Source organism: Pseudochaenichthys georgianus, chromosome 17 (assembly GCF_902827115.2).
Source record: "Pseudochaenichthys georgianus chromosome 17, fPseGeo1.2, whole genome shotgun sequence".
NCBI lineage: Eukaryota > Metazoa > Chordata > Actinopteri > Perciformes > Channichthyidae > Pseudochaenichthys > Pseudochaenichthys georgianus.
The window spans coordinates 8,137,355-8,155,229 of record NC_047519.1 but is presented as its reverse complement, the minus strand read 5'-3'; the positions used below and the strand labels follow the sequence as shown (position 1 = coordinate 8,155,229).

The window sequence follows — 17,875 nt, the reverse complement described above, 5'->3', positions numbered from 1 at the left end:
TTGATGCAGGTCTCCCTTGTAAAAGAGATCCATGATCTCAAGGGACCTATCTGTCTAAATAAAGGTTTGAAATGAAATGAACATGAACTGTTCATGAACCATTGACTGTGGGTCAATTGGCAACCATAGAAAACAACAATTATGTCAATCACAATGGAACTTTACTCAAATTAACAAACAAACAAATATACATGTATACAGGTGGAGCACTACAATTAATCCTATCACTATTTGAAGCAGTTCTTGACACTCAGCTGCACAAAAAATGTTGTTACGGGTCCCAAAAGCTTGGGTACCACAGCAACAATAAATGATTTCTGTAGAAAACAGAAAAGTGCAGCAGCAATAATTATACACAGGATCCGGTTGATCGTCTGGAATGCTTCTTATTCAAAATTCAAAGTACACAGTTACATTCAAATAGCTGAACTTTACAAACATCACATTTCTCCATTTAAGTTACAGTATGCACATTTTAAACATGTGAAAACGCCCTTCACCTCTCTCCCAATCAGCCTCATGTATTGAGTTCAGAGTGTGCAGCCAATTAAGCTGATGCGTGGCTGATTGGACGCAGGTGTGCTGCTCTGATGAGGATAATGATCGGCTAGAGTTTAAAAAGCTCCACCGCTCACCCTGAACCATAGGCCTACTGTGAGTCAGTCAGGAAGACAGAGAGCAGCTTCCTGTTATCAGTTTCACTTATGGAGGCCTTTAATTTTCAGGTTATCCTCCTTGTAGGACTCTGTGTTAGCGCCTCTTTTGCTTTCCCGTCCACACAAGATGCTTCGTTTCAGAGCCTTGCGAACACAGGCAGGTCAGAAATCGGGCAGCAGAAGTCTCCGGCTGAGGAACCGCAGCAGGTGAATACCATCAGAGTGACCTGTCATCCAGACTCCTTGGAGATTGTTATCAAAGCCGATATGTTTGCGGTTGGAGCTCCTGTTGATGGTGACGAGATACGCCTTGGAGTAGAGACCAACAACCAGTACTGCAGAGCTACAGCGTCTTCAGCAGATGAGTACAGTATCAGTGTTGGACTTGTGGAGTGCGGCACCAGACGCTGGGTAACTTTAAATATATTTCATTTCAAATATGATTCATTATAGCTTCTAGTTTTAAACACGTCTACTCTCCACAGGTAACTGAGGACTCTCTGATCTACACAAACCTCCTCATATACTCTCCTGAGGCTTCTCCATATGGTGTTATTCGAATGGAGGAGGCTGTAATTCCAATTGAATGTCATTACGAAAGGTCTTTGTCTCTTTTTGTTTTTAAAGCTCACATTGTAAAAATCTTTGAATGATGTCTGTCTTTTTTTAAATGCATGTTTTCTGTTTCTTAGGAAGTACAGTTTGTCCAGTTCTTCACTCATGCCTACCTGGATCCCCTTCATGTCGACCCAGGCTGCAGTGGAAATGTTGCAGTTTAACTTGAGAATCATGACGAGTGGGTTTTGATAATTATCTCATGGTATGAATTGTCATGGCTCTATTTGCACTTAGTACTTTTTTCTGTCCGTGTGCAGGTGACTGGCAGTACAAAAGAGGCTCTAATGTGTTTCATCTCGGTGAGCCCATCAGCATCGAGGCCTCGGTCAGAATCGGGCATCATGTGGCGCTCCGAGTGTTTGTGAGCAGCTGCGTGGCTACACTGAGCCCTGACATGCACTCCAGCCCCAGGCATGCCTTCATTGAAAATGGGTAAGGCTGCAAATTGCTAAATGGCAAAAAGTAAAGTCTTTTTCTGACCCAAGAGGGAGCTGTTTAATGTGTAAGGCTCTTCAAGTGGTTTAATTCAGACACGAGCAATGCTGACTCGAGTGACAGGTTAATAAAAGATCATTCCTTTAGTGTTGTCTTCAAGTTAGCCATTAGCTAAGGCTAGCTGCAGTTTGCTTTTAATCTTTGGTATTCTAGTTCTTCCTTTCTGTGCCACTATTGGCAAAGGCACAGGTCAGATTTGTGCAGGTCTGACTCTAAAGAACTACTTCCAGAACTTGCCTATAGGCTATAGAAATGTTAGCGGTGGAGTTGCATTGTGGGTAATGTAGACTCTGGTTATAGTAGTCAATGAGTGCTAATTTAGTGTTGCTCTTTTTGTTTTTCCTCATCATAGGTGCTTTGTTGACTCTCAGCTTCCAGGCTCAAGGTCTCAATTCTTAGCCAGGACACAGGATGACAAGCTCCACATGTCCATTGATGCCTTCAGATTTTATAATGAGGACAGAGGGGAGGTGAGGCTCTATTAAATTGCCTCAAACATGATTGTGTGCATGTTTCCCAACACCTGCTTTTCTCATAGCTCTACATCACATGTCACCTGTATGCTGTGCCAAAAAATAGCACAGATGCAACAACCAAGGCGTGCACCTTTGTGAATGGAAGGTAATTAGATCCAGTCTAAAATATGTGAAATTACACACAAAAAACTAAGTATTGGTGCTGAATGTTTTTTATTTATCAGATGGCAGTCCGCTGATGGTAATGACTACTTATGTGGGCAATGCAAAAGACCAATTGGAGTTGCGCAATCTCCCAGTAATCCCAGCAGCCCCGGCAAGTTTAGGCCTCGTGGGTTTGTGAAGCCAGAAGAGCGTGAACCCCTCTGGAGGAGCGGACTGAAGACCAGTACAGGTGGGGAGCTTGTAGAAACTTGTATGATGAATATTGGCTGCAGAATAGATGTCGTCATAATGATCAATTGTGACGCATGTTTTGGCATAGGTTTTAGACGTGGTGATGGCTGGGTAACTGAATTAACATGCATTGTGCTGGTTTGTGTTAGTGTGGGAACATCAGGCCAGAGTGGGTCCGATGATGGTCTTGCCAGCCAAGCAGAAAAGCCGACCCATACCTGCAGAGGAGCCTTCTTCCATTATTGATCAAATCAGCAGATCTACAATGTTTGGCAGCCAGTGGAGGAGTGGAATAAACAGAGTTGGTAAGTCAATGCCGGTATTGAAATATTCTTTGTTCATTTGAAGCCTTTAACAATCTCTAAATTGAGATTAAAATGGCTCATAATGAAATCTTAATGTTGAATTGTTTTTCTGTCAAAGATCAGAGGAAAGGACTGCTTCCTGATTCATCATCGACCCAAAACCAGGTGGACGTTGTGACTTTAGCTTCTGAGCAGAATAAAGACGAAGAAGACAAAAGTGGAACAGAAAAAGGTAAAATGTGAAAAGTCTTAACTCTTTTTTTTAAATGGCACTCTGCAATGCACCTTTTACATTAACACTTCTACGACTACAGATGAAGATACTGAGGAAGTTCCTGAACTTCTAGAAAAAACCTCTCCTGAGGCCCACCTGCAGCCGAAGGCAGCGGTGCTGAACAGTACCAACACAGCGGCGCTCGATGAAGTCCTCCCAACTGCTGCGGTTAATATGTCTGTGCCCCCACTGTCCAACACCACTGCAACAGAATCTGACCTTTCTGAAACAATGGACCCAAAGAGATAATAAATGATTCAAACTTTAATTTGTTTGCTTTTTAATGTTGCAATACACAAGGAAAACTGATGACCTGCTCACAGCTAAAAACAATTAAATGCAAACAATTGTTTCCTAATGAGCAAAAGTATTCCATATAACGGTAAACATTTAGGGGGGACCCAACATTGCAATTTGTCTTCCATGTCTTTTCTTGGGCTTGTCTGCTGTTAGAAACGGTACTACACCATGGCATTTATTTTCTGGTTTGTCATTTGCTTTAGTTGTAACGGCTGTATAAAGGTGATGTATTGGAGGTCAGCCAGTTTATATTTGAACTTCAGTTGCTGCAACAAAGCCTTTGTACATGAGTAGCCTCTTTAAAAGGGGAGTTACCATGGGGTCCTGGCAATATAATGACCTGAACATTAAGATATAAACATGGTCTCATAACTTTGTGTCCATTGGGTTTTCTGACTGGAGACTGCATTCTAATAGAGTACCCAGACCTCTACTAGGGTAGTCAATATGTTTTAGAGGTACAATTTGATGGTTTACAAAGTCTTGAGTTGTTACTTTAGCTTAGCAAATCTATTCACTCCTGTTTTTGAGGACTGATTAAAAAAAAAAGTGACCATATTAATGTTTAGGCAAGGCAAGTTTATTTATATAGCACTTTTCAACACAAGGCAATTCAAAGTGCTTTACAAAAAATAAAAGACATTAAGAAAAAGGCATTTAAAATCAGTCACTAAAAAAAATACATGGATAAAAGTTACAGTGCAGTCTAAGATATGAATAGTTCAATTAAAAGCAGCGACAAAAAGAAAAGTCTTCAGCCTGGATTTAAAAGTAGTCAGAGTTGCAGCGGACCTGCAGGTTTCTGGGAGTTTGTTCCAGATATTTGGAGCATAATAACTGACCGCTGCTTTACCATGTTTAGTTCTGACTCTGGGGACAGAAAGCTGACCAGTCCCTGAAGACCTGAGAGATCTGGATGGTTCATAGTTTAGCAGGAGGTCAGTAATGTATTTTGGGCCTAAACCATTCAGTGCTTTATAAACCAGCAGCAGTATTTTGAAATCTATTCTTTGACACACAGGAAGCCAGTGTAAAGACTTCAGAACAGGAGTGATGTGATCCACTTTCTTAGTGTCAGTGAGGACTCGAGCAGCGGCGTTCTGAATCAGCTGCAGCTTCCTAATAGATGTTTTAGTGAGACCTGTGAAGACACCATTGCAGTAGTCGAGTCTACTGAAGATAAAAGCATGGACAAGTTTTTCCAAATCCAGCTGTGACATTGGTCTTTTAATCCTAGATATATTCTTTAGGTGATAGTAGGCTGATTTAGTAACTGTTTTAATGTGACTGTTGAAACTCAGGTCAGAGTCCATGACTACACCTAGATTTCTGGCTTTATCTGTTGTTTTGAACATTGCAGACTGAAGCTCAGCGCTAATTTTTATACGTTCTGCCTTGGCTCCAAAAACCATTACCTCAGTTTTATCTTTGTTTAATTGGATAAAGTTCTGACACATCCAGTCATTGATTTGTTCAATGCACTTACTTACTCAGTGTTTGAATTGGAGCATAGTCTCCTGGTGAAATTGTTACGTACATTTGTGTGTCATCCGCATAGCTATGGTAAATGTTGTTTTTCATTATCTGAGCCAGTGGTAGCATGTAGATGTTAAAGAGAAGAGGCCCCGAGATGGAGCTTGAGGAACCCAACCTGTCATATTTGTCAACTCAGATGTGTATGTACTAGTGCTGTCAAAATTATCGCGTTAATGGCGGTAATTAATTTTTTGAATTAATTGCGTTAAAATATTTAACGCATTTAACGCATGTGACGAATGGCCCGCCCCATACATGGCACCAGTGGCAGCGCCAGGGTATGGCTGGGGTAGGCTACACCCATACCAAGAAATGGCTTAGCCCCACCATGAAAAATGATGTTAAAGTAAGCAAAATAAAGTCTGCCAACTCATGGAGTAAATTGCACAGACAGCAGTTAGTAAGATTGATTTCAGTAGCCACGGTTTTGAAAACTTTTGTCACGTAGTGATCGTCTTCTCAATAGAACATCTTTGATAACGGCGTGGTGTTGTTGCAGGAAGTCCCGACGCAGAATACTTTTGCTGTAGTACAGGGCAGAGCCATATAATAGTAATAATATGGCTCTGGTACAGGGGTGCACATAACTGGTACGCAGGTTATGTGCGTAATCTGAAATGCGTACCGTCACTTGTGTCACAAAGCGCATTTGCGTACCGACGTACTTGTGAAGCTTTTCCAGAAGGCGGTTAGATCACCGGACGACAGAGTCGGTCTCCGTGTGCACAGACAGGGCTGCTGTTAACGTCGGTCTGTACAACGGAACTGTGCCAAAACTACGCCAACCGGCTGCGGAGGGAGACTCCCCCCTTCACTGGAGAACTGCGCTAAAACAGCTGATCACAACGTTCACACTCTGTGGTCACACTAGCCGCCGCCCCCCCCCTCTGTCGACTTTCCTGAAGTACTCCCCCGTTGATAGAAATCAACACGTAATGAATTAAGACCCCACGGTTTGATGATTGATAGGTGTGTGGGTTGTCTTTCATTTTGACATGCAGAAAAATGTTATAATAAACATAGATACTGTATGTTAAATGGATATATCTGCCTGCTTTCATTTATCTTTCCATTCCCACAACAATATACATACATAAATGGCATATTTTGGACATAGTTCGAATGGTGATTAATCATGATTAATTAATTTTTGTGTCCTTGGGCAAGACACTTCACCCGGAGTTGCTCCTGTGGGTATTGTCCACAGTACATGTATGATACTAATGTGTACTTGCAAAAGCGCCTCGATGACTTTGAGGCATGAAGATGGACGGTGTGGCGCTGTGCAATGATCATCAGATCAAGGGGTGAAACCCGCCGCTGCTGCCTCTGTAAAGCCGTTGTGTCCTTGGGCAAGACACTTCACCTGAACTTGCTCCTGTGGGTATTGTCCACAGTGACCACTGCATGTATGTCAAATATGTGTGTGATGTGTATTTGTAAAGCGCTTTGAGCACTGGAAAAAGCGCTATAATAAATGTAAGGAATTATTATTATTAATTATTTTAAGCTGTGATTAATCTGATTAAAAATTGTAATCGTTTGACAGCCCTAGTATTTACCTATAGAAACAAAGTTATTTCTGTCCTTTAATTCAAACCAATTTAGAACTGTTTCCGAAAGTCCCACCCAGTTTTCCAGTCGGTCGAGTAATATGCTGTGGTCAACAGTGTCAAACGCAGCACTGAGATCTAATAATACTAACACTGAAGTTCCGCCACTGTCTGTGTTTAAGTGGATGTCATTAAAGACCTTTACAAGAGCAGTCTCAGTGCTGTGGTTTGGACGGAAGCCTGACTGGAACACATCGAAACAGTTATTTAAATGCAAGAAATTACTCAACTGTTGAAAAACAACTTTTTCAATGATTTTACCTAGAAATGGGAGGTTTGATATGGGCCTATAATTGTTCATTACTGAAGCATAGATTATTCTTTTTTAAGAGCGGTTTGATTACTGCAGTTTTCAGGGCCTGTGGAAAAATACCTGAGTGAAGAGATTTGTTTACTATATGAAGTAGATCTGAGGCCATACAACGAAAAACATCTTTGAAAAATCCTGTTGGAATAATATCAAGGCCGCAGGAGGAGGATTTCAGAAGTTGTATAATGTCCTCTAGGTTTTTATCATTAATCTGATGGAATTGTGTCATGATGTCTGAATTGATGTTAAGTGGAAACAGAGACAACACATTTGCTGTTCCTGATGCAGAGGCACTGACTGCTTGTCTGATTTTCTGAATTTTGTCAGTGAAAAAGGCAAAATCATTGCACGCCCTGGTGGATAGAAATTCAGAGGCTACTGACACTGGGAGGTTAGTTAGTCTGTCGACGGTAGCAAACAAGGCACGTGCGTGGATTTTGTTTTTGGTAATGATGTCAGAGAAGAACGATTGTCGTGCATTTTTCAATTCCAAATTATAAAGGCCAAGTCTCTCTTTATAGATTTCAAAGTGAACCTGGAGATTTGTTTTTCGACATTCTCTTTTTTCTGTTTTCACGGTCATGGCCTTTCTCCATGGAGATATTTTCTTCCCAGTCACTTCCTTTACCTTAGTTGGAGAATGGCATCTATAACATTTTTAATTTTTTAATTAAAATGATCGACTAGCTCATTTACTGAGATGTTAGCAGGGGCAAGTGTGGAAGAACAATTCTGAGTAAACATTTCCCTAGTATTTTCAGTTAAATATCGCTTTGTGGTTACCTCTTTTTGAACATTTTTGTGAACAGAAATAGAGCTCTCAAAGAAAACACAGGAATGGTCAGCGAGTGCAACATCAGTCACCACAACCTTAGAGATATTCAGACCCTTTGAGATAATTAAGTCTTATTGTGCGTGGGCTCCGTCACATGCTGAGTCAGTCCATAGCTATCAAGAACACAAAACAGTTCTTTAGCCCCTCTGTCCTGGGGGTTGTCAACATGGATGTTAAAATCACCAACAGTCAATACACACTATAGACAGCAGTTCAGTAAAGTCATCAACAAAGCTTGCACAGTATTTGGGTGGTCTATAGATATTTAGGAACAGAGCTCGAGAGAAGCATTTCAGCTGAAGGGCCACATATTCAAAAGAATCAAAGTTTCCATACGATGTCTTTGTCACAGTCTTAAGGAGAACCCAAATGCAGCACTCGAGAAACCAAGGAGAATTGGTAATATCCTTTATTGGAGATTCCACTGGATCGGAGGAATACCAACCGGGCAGTATAACGCACCGGAGGACAGCGGGCAGAAGGTGAGTCAGGGACAGGCAGAGGGTCAGGGAGTAAGCGAGGCGGTCAGCGTGGATACAGGCAGGGTCGGATAACAGGCCAGGCAGGATAGTCGAGGGACAGGCAGGATCAGGAAACAGGCAGAGCAGGCAGGTCGGGGACAGGCAGGGTCGGAACCGGGTAGGCAATCTAGTGTTGAACGCGGGAGAGACAAGCATGAGGCAAAGTACAATCTGGCAAAGAGTGTGTGTCAGGTGCGAGTTTAAATACTGGCAGAAGCTAATGGGTGCAGAAGAGAAAGAGAGTGAGTTAACGAGTGGGTGTGGAAAACAGGTGAGACAGGTGAATGGAAAACTACTGGTGAATGATGGAGCAGACTATGACAGAACCCCCCCCTTAATGGACGGCTCCTGACGTCCCTAAATGCTAATCTACAGATGAAGGTGGGAGGTGGGATTAGTACTCATCTGAAAAAGTTCTTTCCGCCTCCCTCTCCTGCCCCCTGTGGGAATCTGCATCTTCATCAGAAGCCTGCCCCTCGCTGTCCTCCTCTGACGGTAAGAGGAGAGACTCTCCCTGTGTCTCTGCCCGTCAACGTGACGGTCTTAGACGGTTGCTCGGGATTACGCCGATGGAACTCCCTGATGAGCCGGGGGTCCAACACATGACGAGCTGGAACCCAACACCTCTCCTCAGGGCCGTAACCCTTCCAGTCCACCAGGTACTGGACTCCTCTTCCTCTGCGACGGGAACGAAGAAGTCGTCGGAGAGTGTACGTAGGCCCGCCGTCAATCATCCGGGGGGGTGGTGGGGGAGGGATCGCAGGAACCAAGGCACTCTCTCGGACAGGTTTGATCCTGGAAACGTGGAAGGTGGGATGGATCCGCAGAGTCCGAGGCAGTCTTAGCCTTACTGCTGCGGGATTGATTATTCTGACAATCTCAAACGGTCCAATGAATTTAGGTGCAAGTTTCTTTGAATCCACCCGTAAAGGAATATCCCGGGAGGAAAGCCATACCTTTTGGCCCACCTGGTAGACAGGTGCTTCAGAACGTCGGCGGTTGGCAGAGGAGGCGTACCGGTTGGCCGAACAGACGAGAGTTCTCCGGGCTTGATTCCAGGTCTGTCGACAACGACGGATGAAAGCCTGGACGGACGGACAGGTAACCTCCCTCTCCAGGGCCGGAAACAGAGGGGGTTGAAGCCCGTAAGCACACTGAAATGGGGACAGCTTGGTGGCCGAACTGACCAGAGTGTTGTGGGCGTACTCGACCCAGAGCAGCTGTTTAGCCCAGGCCGCTGGGTTCTTGGAGACTATACATCGTAAGGTTGTCTCCATCTCCTGGTTCTTTCTTTCTGTCTGACCGTTGGACTGCGGATGGAAACCGGATGACAGACTGACCGTGGCCCCAAGGAGCGTGCAGAATTCCCTCCAGAACACCGAGGTAAATTGAGGACCACGATCGGAAACCACATCAGTAGGCAGCCCATGGAGCCGGAACACATGGAGCAGGACCAGCTCTGCCGTCTCTTTAGCTGAGGGGAGCTTGGGTATCGGCACAAAATGAGCCATCTTACTGAATCGGTCTACCACCGTCAAGATGGCAGTGTGTCCGTTGGACGGTGGCAGACCAGTAACAAAGTCCAAAGAAATGTGAGACCAGGGGCGATGAGGGATAGGCAGAGGTCGTAGGATACCAGCAGGAGCTTGGTGAGAAGACTTGTTCTGATTGCAAACGGGGCAGGCATTAACAAATTCCCTGGTGTCCTCCTTAAGTGTTGCCCACCAGAACCTTTGCTGGACTACCTCCCATGTGCGTTGGATCCCAGGATGGCAGGTGAGTCTGGAGTTATGAGCCAACTGGAGAACATCAGACCTCAACGTCTGCGGAACGAACAGGCGGTTCGGAGGACAGGCACTGGGTCCCGGCTGGTCCTGCTGGGCAGCCTTGACCCTCTCCTCCACCTCCCAGATGAGGGCGGCGACGAGCTGAGAAGTCGGAAGGATGGTGTCCAAGCCCCTGGGAATGTTACCTCCCTCTCCAAACTGACGAGAAAGAGCGTCAGCCTTAATGTTCCGAGAACCAGGGCGGTAGGAGAGGGAGAAATTGAACCTAGTGAAGAAAAGGGCCCATCTAGCCTGTCGGGAATTCAGTCTGCGGGCCGACCGGATGTACTCCAAATTCTTGTGGTCGGTCCACACCAGGAAAGGTTGACTGGTCCCCTCGAGCCAGTGACGCCACTCCTCCAGAGCCAACTTCACTGCTAGCAGCTCCCGGTTTCCCACATCATAATTCCTTTCCGCTGGAGTCAAACGCTTTGAAAAGAAAGCACAGGGATGGAGTTTTTGGCTGTCCATTGCTCGCTGAGACAGGATGGCTCCCACCCCCATATCAGAAGCATCCACCTCCAAAACAAACTGTCTTACAGGATCGGGTACTCGGAGGATGGGGCCGGAGGTGAACCTCGCCTTAAGGTTCTGGAATGCCTCCTCAGCCGAGGAGGACCACTGGAACATGACCTTAGAGGAGGTCAGGGCTGTGAGAGGAGCGGCCAAGGTACTGTATCCACGAATGAACCTCCGGTAGAAGTTGGCGAACCCGAGGAACTGTTGTAGCCGCTTCCGGGAATCTGGAACCGGCCAGGAAGTGACTGCATCAACCTTGGCAGGATCCATCTCGATGCTCCCTTGTCCCACGATGTATCCCAGAAAAGAGACAGAGGATGTGTGAAACTCGCACTTCTCCGTTTTCACAAACAGCGAGTTCTCGAGTAATCTCCTGAGAACCGCCTGGACGTGGTGCACGTGTTCTTTCAGTGTCTTGGAAAAGATCAGGATGTCATCCAAGTAAACAAACACGTGTCGGTCCAACATGTCTCGGAGCACATCATTTACCAACGCCTGGAATACTGCAGGGGCGTTGGTAAGCCCAAAAGGCATGACTAGGTACTCGTAGTGCCCCGAGGTGGTGTTGAAGGCGGTCTTCCACTCATCCCCCTCGCGAATACGTACCAAGTGGTACGCGTTACGCAAGTCCAGCTTCGTGAATATGGTTGCTCCCTGCAACAACTCAAATGCAGAAGAGATAAGAGGCAGTGGGTATCGATTCTTGATTGTAATGTTATTAAGACCCCGAAAGTCGATACAGGGCCTTAGGGTCTTGTCTTTCTTCTCTACAAAGAAGAACCCTGCGCCAGCAGGTGATGAGGACGGGCGAATAATCCCAGCCGCCAGAGCGTCATTGATATAAGTCTCCATGGAAACTCTTTCCGGAGCAGACAGGGAGTACAATCGACCCCTGGGAGGGCTGGTGCCGGGATGCAGGTCGATGGCACAGTCGTAGGGCCGGTGTGGTGGTAGGGAAGTAGCCCTCGACTTGCTGAATACTTCCTTGAAGTCCAGATATTCCGGTGGAACTCCTGTAACATCCAGAACTTGGCTGGGGTTCCCCGAGCGTTGAGGCGCGGCAGCCTGTTTCAGACAGATCTGATGACAAGAGGGGCTCCATCCCAAAATGGCTCCCGTCTCCCAGTCAATGTTAGGGTTGTGGCGGCGGAGCCATGGGTAACCCAGGATAAGCGGGATATGTGGAGACCGGAGAACATGAAACTGAATAGTCTCGTGATGGTTCCCAGACAGGAGCATGTGAACGGGTACAGTCTGATGAGTCACTGTCCCCAGCAGGTGACCGTCTAAGGCGTTGGCTGGAACTGGGCGAGATAAGGGAACCCGGTCTATACCCAACTGCAGCATAAGCTCTTCATCCATAATACTCGCGTCCGAACCAGAGTCAATAAAAACTGCAAGAGCCTGAGAGCTATCCGGCAATAGCAACCTGGCGTGGCTCAATGGTCTCTGAGTGGGAACAAATCCAGGGGTTTGGCTCACCAGTATGTTCCCCATTACTGCTGAGCCTTGCCTTTTACCGGGCAGTGAGAAACGAAATGGCCAGCCCGGCCGCAGTAGAGACACAGGTTACGACGTCTGCGATGCTCACGTTCCTCCAAAGTGAGGTTGGTGCGACCCACCTGCATGGGCTCATCCCCCCCTGGTTGCGGCTCTGGAGTGAGGTGAGGAGTCGCAGCCAAACTCGGACGTCGGGGCGCCCAGGCATGTTGAACTTCCGCCGATCGTCGCTCCCGTCTCCGTGTCTGGATGCGCCGATCCATGCGGGAAGTCAGTTCAATCAACCCATCCAGTGAATTGGGCAAATCAAACGACACAAGCTCATCCTTGATGTAATCCGCCAACCCACGCAGATAGGCGTCACACTGGGCTGCAGAATTCCAGTTGCTGAGGCGGCTCCGGGTGCGAAACTCAATGGCATAATCCACTATAGATCCATTACCCTGGCTCAGGTTCAATAGTCCTCCTGCAGCGTCTGGACCCACAGACACGGGTCCAAACACCTTGCGCAGCTCCGCAGAAAAAGCGGGGAACGAAGAGCAGGCGGGTGTTTGTTGCTCCCATTCCGCTGTGCCCCACAGTCGGGCTTTCCCAGTCAAATGATTGACCGTGAATGCCACACGAGCAGCTTCAGAAGCGAAAGTGTGTGGCTGCAGTGCAAACAGGATAGAACAGTTCGTAAGAAACGGGCTGCAGCCCTCCGGTTCCCCGGCGTAGCGCTCCGGAGTTCCCACCCGAGGCTCCGGGGTAAATCCCATCAGAGGTGATGCAGAAGCGGGTGTCGACGGCATAGGAAGAGGCGCTGGAGCGGCCACTCCTGCCACTAGCTGCTGCACAGTAGCCGTTAGCTGCTGTAGCTGCGCAGCTAAATAGGTTAGCGTCTGGTCATGTGAAGATGTAGCATGATGAGCCTCGGTGGCCAGGGCGGCTATCGAGGCTTCCTGCCTCTGGAGAGCGTCCTCAACTCTCTCGAAACGGTCTCTTGGTGAAGAGGAGTGCGCTGGGTCCATGTTCTGGCCAGATTGTTCTGTCACAGTCTTAAGGAGAACCCAAATGCAGCACTCGAGAAACCAAGGAGAATTGGTAATATCCTTTATTGGAGATTCCACTGGATCGGAGGAATACCAACCGGGCAGTATAACGCACCGGAGGACAGCGGGCAGAAGGTGAGTCAGGGACAGGCAGAGGGTCAGGGAGTAAGCGAGGCGGTCAGCGTGGATACAGGCAGGGTCGGATAACAGGCCAGGCAGGATAGTCGAGGGACAGGCAGGATCAGGAAACAGGCAGAGCAGGCAGGTCGGGGACAGGCAGGGTCGGAACCGGGTAGGCAATCTAGTGTTGAACGCGGGAGAGACAAGCATGAGGCAAAGTACAATCTGGCAAAGAGTGTGTGTCAGGTGCGAGTTTAAATACTGGCAGAAGCTAATGGGTGCAGAAGAGAAAGAGAGTGAGTTAACGAGTGGGTGTGGAAAACAGGTGAGACAGGTGAATGGAAAACTACTGGTGAATGATGGAGCAGACTATGACAGTCTTCCTGCATTGAAGGGAATCATTGAACAGAATAGCAACTCCACCCCCTTTCTTATGCATTCTTTCCTGACTCATACAACTAAAGTTGGGAGGGGTTGATTCGATAAGAACAGCTGCACTGTTATTTTGTTCAATCCAAGTTTCCGTTAAAAACATAAAATCGAGATTGTGCTCAGTGATAAAATCATTGATTAAAAATGTTTTCCTGTCAAAGACCTGACATTTAATAAAGCTAGTTTAAGTTTGTTAAACACACTATCAGTCATGTTTTTTGTAACAAGCTGTGGCTGACATGGAATCACTGCTAAATTAGATAAACTCACACAAACGTTTGAGCGCTTCCTGTATCTAAGATGATTCACCGCTCTTAATCTATTACCTATCAACACAGATATCGGCAAAGCTACTGGCAGGCAGGGCCCCGGCATGTCCTGGAAAGAGTTGAGAGTACCATACGCCCTTGAGCCTGGACCCAGCACATATCAGTAATGTCAAAGAATATTTTAATCCGATCTGTGTATTTTAGAGATTCTCAGTCTTTCCTGCATGTGCCCTGTCTGTAACTTGAGGAGGACAAAGGTCAAGAGATCTTCTGCTTTCCTGTGGGTGAGGGGTTTTGGGGCACATGAGGAGTTGCAAAACAGAGGTGTCTTTGTTTTAAATGTCTGGTATTAATGAGAAGGAAAGGCGGGAATATAGGCCCCTCCTTTCCTAAATGTATAGATGTGATTCCTGTCCCTTTGTCTACAGAGTTGACTTGGGATCCCATGATGAAAGTTGTGGATACCTTGTGAACCCTCCGGCCGTTTTGTCTCTCAATAAATATCAGTGTATTGACTAAAGATGTTCCAGCCTCCATCCTTTCCTAAACATTGGTTCTACATTGCTAAGCACAAGTTTTCTTCACAAGTAAGAGTTTGTTGCGTTTTGCACACACACATCCTTATCAGGCTTCGGAGACTGCAGATGCTTTCTTGAAGGGAGGGAAGGTGGTTGACGTAGGCACGGTGATGGAGACGGGGCAGATGGTGCGGGGGTAAAGGACATGCTGCCAGGGGGGAGGTGGTTGACGTAGGCACGGTGATGAAGACGGGGGAGATGGTGCGCGTCTCTGCGGTGATTTTGGTGGCCGTCGTTGAGGAGCGGGGGTAAAGGACATGCTGCCAGCCCTGCGTATCGCCTTAGTTTGGCGATACGCCATTCGAACTTTGAGAGATGGACCAATGATCGATGCTGAAGGAAGGGAATATAAAACTGCTGCATTAGGGTTTGACGACACAGAAAGTCAAATCAGTGAACCACAATTCAATGAGGGATCCACTATCAGCGTACAATGCACAGAAGCGTCCATAATCATTGCGGTAAAGGCTGACTTCTTTATAAATGGACGCCTTATGTCTCCATGGGATTTTTTGTTGTTGAGAGAAGTCAAGCATTCACAGAGCAGTCAGTGTCGACCTGTTGCTGCTGGTGACTCTGAATATTTATTTGAAGCTGGACTACAAAACTGTGGCTCCAAAATGACTAAGTTGTTGATGATTGTTGAGATATAACATACAGACATGTATAGTGTATGACTCCATGTATTACTGTGTACCATATATTGTTTATGTAAGTAGCTGCGACTACTAACTGTGTTCATTGGTTAGGGCTGTACCACATGATTGTGATGTCACTACCTGGGGTATAAGACCGTTGGAAGTCACGCCCCTTCTCTCTCTGTCCTCAAGCCTCTTGAGATGTGTGCCTATAATAAATAACGCTGTGATGAATGGCTAAACTTGAACTGCTGAGATTATTCACCTTTCTGCTGCAGAAGACAAAAGGTATAAGTCTAAGAGTTCACTAATTAGAGGGGCGTGGCACCACAGCTGTGTGAACTCAGCAATCAGGCGTCCATTTACAGTATCTGTCTGTCACAGTCAATTACTGTATCTCAAGGAGAAATTCAACATAGTCAATATAAATTATTACATTACATTGCATTTAGCTGACGCTTTTATCCAAAGAGACTTACAATAAGTGCGTTCGACCAACAAAATACAAACTTGAAGAAAACAGAATCATATAAGTACATCAGGTTTCATAGAGCAAAAACATTTCAAGTGCTACTCAACTGGCTTTAGGTAAGCCAGTCCTTTATTAGTATATAAGTGCTTTGTTAATAGTTCTATCGCTCGAAGTGGAGTCGAAAGAGATGAGTTTTCAGTCTGCGCCGGAAGGTGTGTAAGCTTTCTGCTGTCCTGATGTCAATGGGGAGCTCATTCCACCATTTTGGAGCCAGGATAGCAAACCCACGTGTTTTTGCTGATGGGAACATGGGTCCCCTTCGCAGCGAGGGTGCAGCGAGCCGTTTGGTTGATGCAGAGCGGAGTGCACGTGCTGGGGTGTACGGTTTAACCATGTCCTGGATGTAGGAAGGGCTAGATCCATTCGCAGCATGGTACGCAAGTACCAGTGTCTTGAAGTGGATTCTAGCAGTTACCGGAAGCCAGTGGAGGGAGCGGCGTGGTGTGGGAACATTTAGGAAGGTTGAAGACCAGACGAGCCGCTGCATTCTGGATGAGCTGCAGAGGTCGGATGGCACATGCAGGTAGACCAGCCAGGAGGGAGTTGCAGTAGTTTAGGCGTGAGATGATGAGAGCCTGGACCAGAACCTGCGTCGCTTTCTGGGTCAGCTGGGGACGCATCCTCCTGATGTTGTAAGGCGTGTATCTGCAGCAGCGGGTTGTAGCAGCTATGTTTGCAGTGAAGGACAGGTTGTTATCTATAAACACATAACGCTATCAAATAATACTTTCTATCAATATATCTATCTTTACCAAATATAACATATTATGGAGATCACAAAAATACACTGTCAATATTAATAAACAAAAAACAAGGCAATGTGCCTGCAAGACTGCACTCAGGTAAACAAAACATATTACCCGTGCGCAGCAGCTAACTTGCCTGCGAGCCTTCGCTCAGGTCACATTTCTCCAGGCGCGGCTGAAGCCCGCGAAAATGGCATCTATTGTTGCCGACAGTTTAGTATTTTTAAAATACCGTTACTATGTCAAACATGCTCAAAATCTTCTGACACACTCTCCTAAACATCTCCATCATATATAATTCACACAAGTTAACATCGATCATTTTTTATCATGTACTGACCTGTAGAAAACAGAAAAGTGGAGCAGCAATAATTCTACACAGGATCCGGTTGATCGTCTGGATTGCTTCTGAGGAGGTGGCGGAAGTGTCCCCCCTAAAATAACCCAGATGTCACCACTCACCTGCCAAAGGTTCCACCTTGGCGCTACTTACTCGTACTGCTTCTCAAACAGTACAGATAAACCATAAAATGATATGAATGTCACCAAAATAAATACAGATAATGTTCAGTTTCAAATTCACTATTGTTTTGTTTTAAGATTAAAAGTTTTAAAAAAGAAAGAAATGTTCAAATAGTAGATGAATATTCAAGAGGTCTTTAAAAACATCACACTGATCATCAAAAGTTCATAAAATGCTCATGAATATGCCAAAATATTCTGAACTTGCCACAATCATCCAAAATTCATGAAATGCTCATAGTCATGAAAAGTTCATGAAATACTCATGCAAACTTTTTGGGGTTTTAATTATAATGTTGTGATTGGCTGGATCATGAAAAGTTCATAAATTGCTCATAAAAGTCTGTCATGAGCAAAACAGGAACTTTATATGAATGAACAATTGTTAGGAACCTTGACTCAATAGCTTGGAGGACTCAAATGCACGACCCAGAGACAAAAAGGTTTTGAAGAAAAAAATAGTCTTTACTTGCAAATAAACAAAATCACTCTTTTAGAGGAATGAACAAACTGACAAACGTAAAGCGCTCTCGTGGAGGGTAAAAGGCAAAACACTGACTTTCATTAAACAATGGCTTAGATCTTACTTCTTGGAGCAATGAACAAGACGAACCGACAACTAACAAGGGGAGACAGGACAATATATACATGAGGTAAGTGGGCACAGGTGGAAACAATCAGGGGCGGGGCAGACACTGATGATGGCGGGAAAAGGAACCAGAGCAGGAAGTAAAGGGACCTGGGATGAGACAAGGTGAGTACAACATAAAACAGGAAGTGGAACATAAACTAAACTAACATGACAAAACTTAACATAATTGACGGGA

General features: G+C 45.8%; 1 protein-coding gene across 1 annotated transcript; it reads left to right on the top strand.

The window, feature by feature from the left end:
- The first annotated feature begins 650 nt into the window (after positions 1-650).
- LOC117462517 (zona pellucida sperm-binding protein 3-like) lies at positions 651-3,488 on the top strand. Its single transcript, XM_034104776.2, has 10 exons — positions 651-1,067; positions 1,142-1,257; positions 1,349-1,452; positions 1,532-1,706; positions 2,122-2,239; positions 2,308-2,390; positions 2,470-2,639; positions 2,791-2,946; positions 3,065-3,178; positions 3,261-3,488. The coding sequence occupies exons 1-10, from the start codon at positions 705-707 to the stop codon at positions 3,467-3,469; spliced, it is 1,608 nt and encodes a 535-aa protein (XP_033960667.1). The 5' UTR covers positions 651-704; the 3' UTR covers positions 3,470-3,488.
- Positions 3,489-17,875: the final 14,387 nt, after the last annotated feature.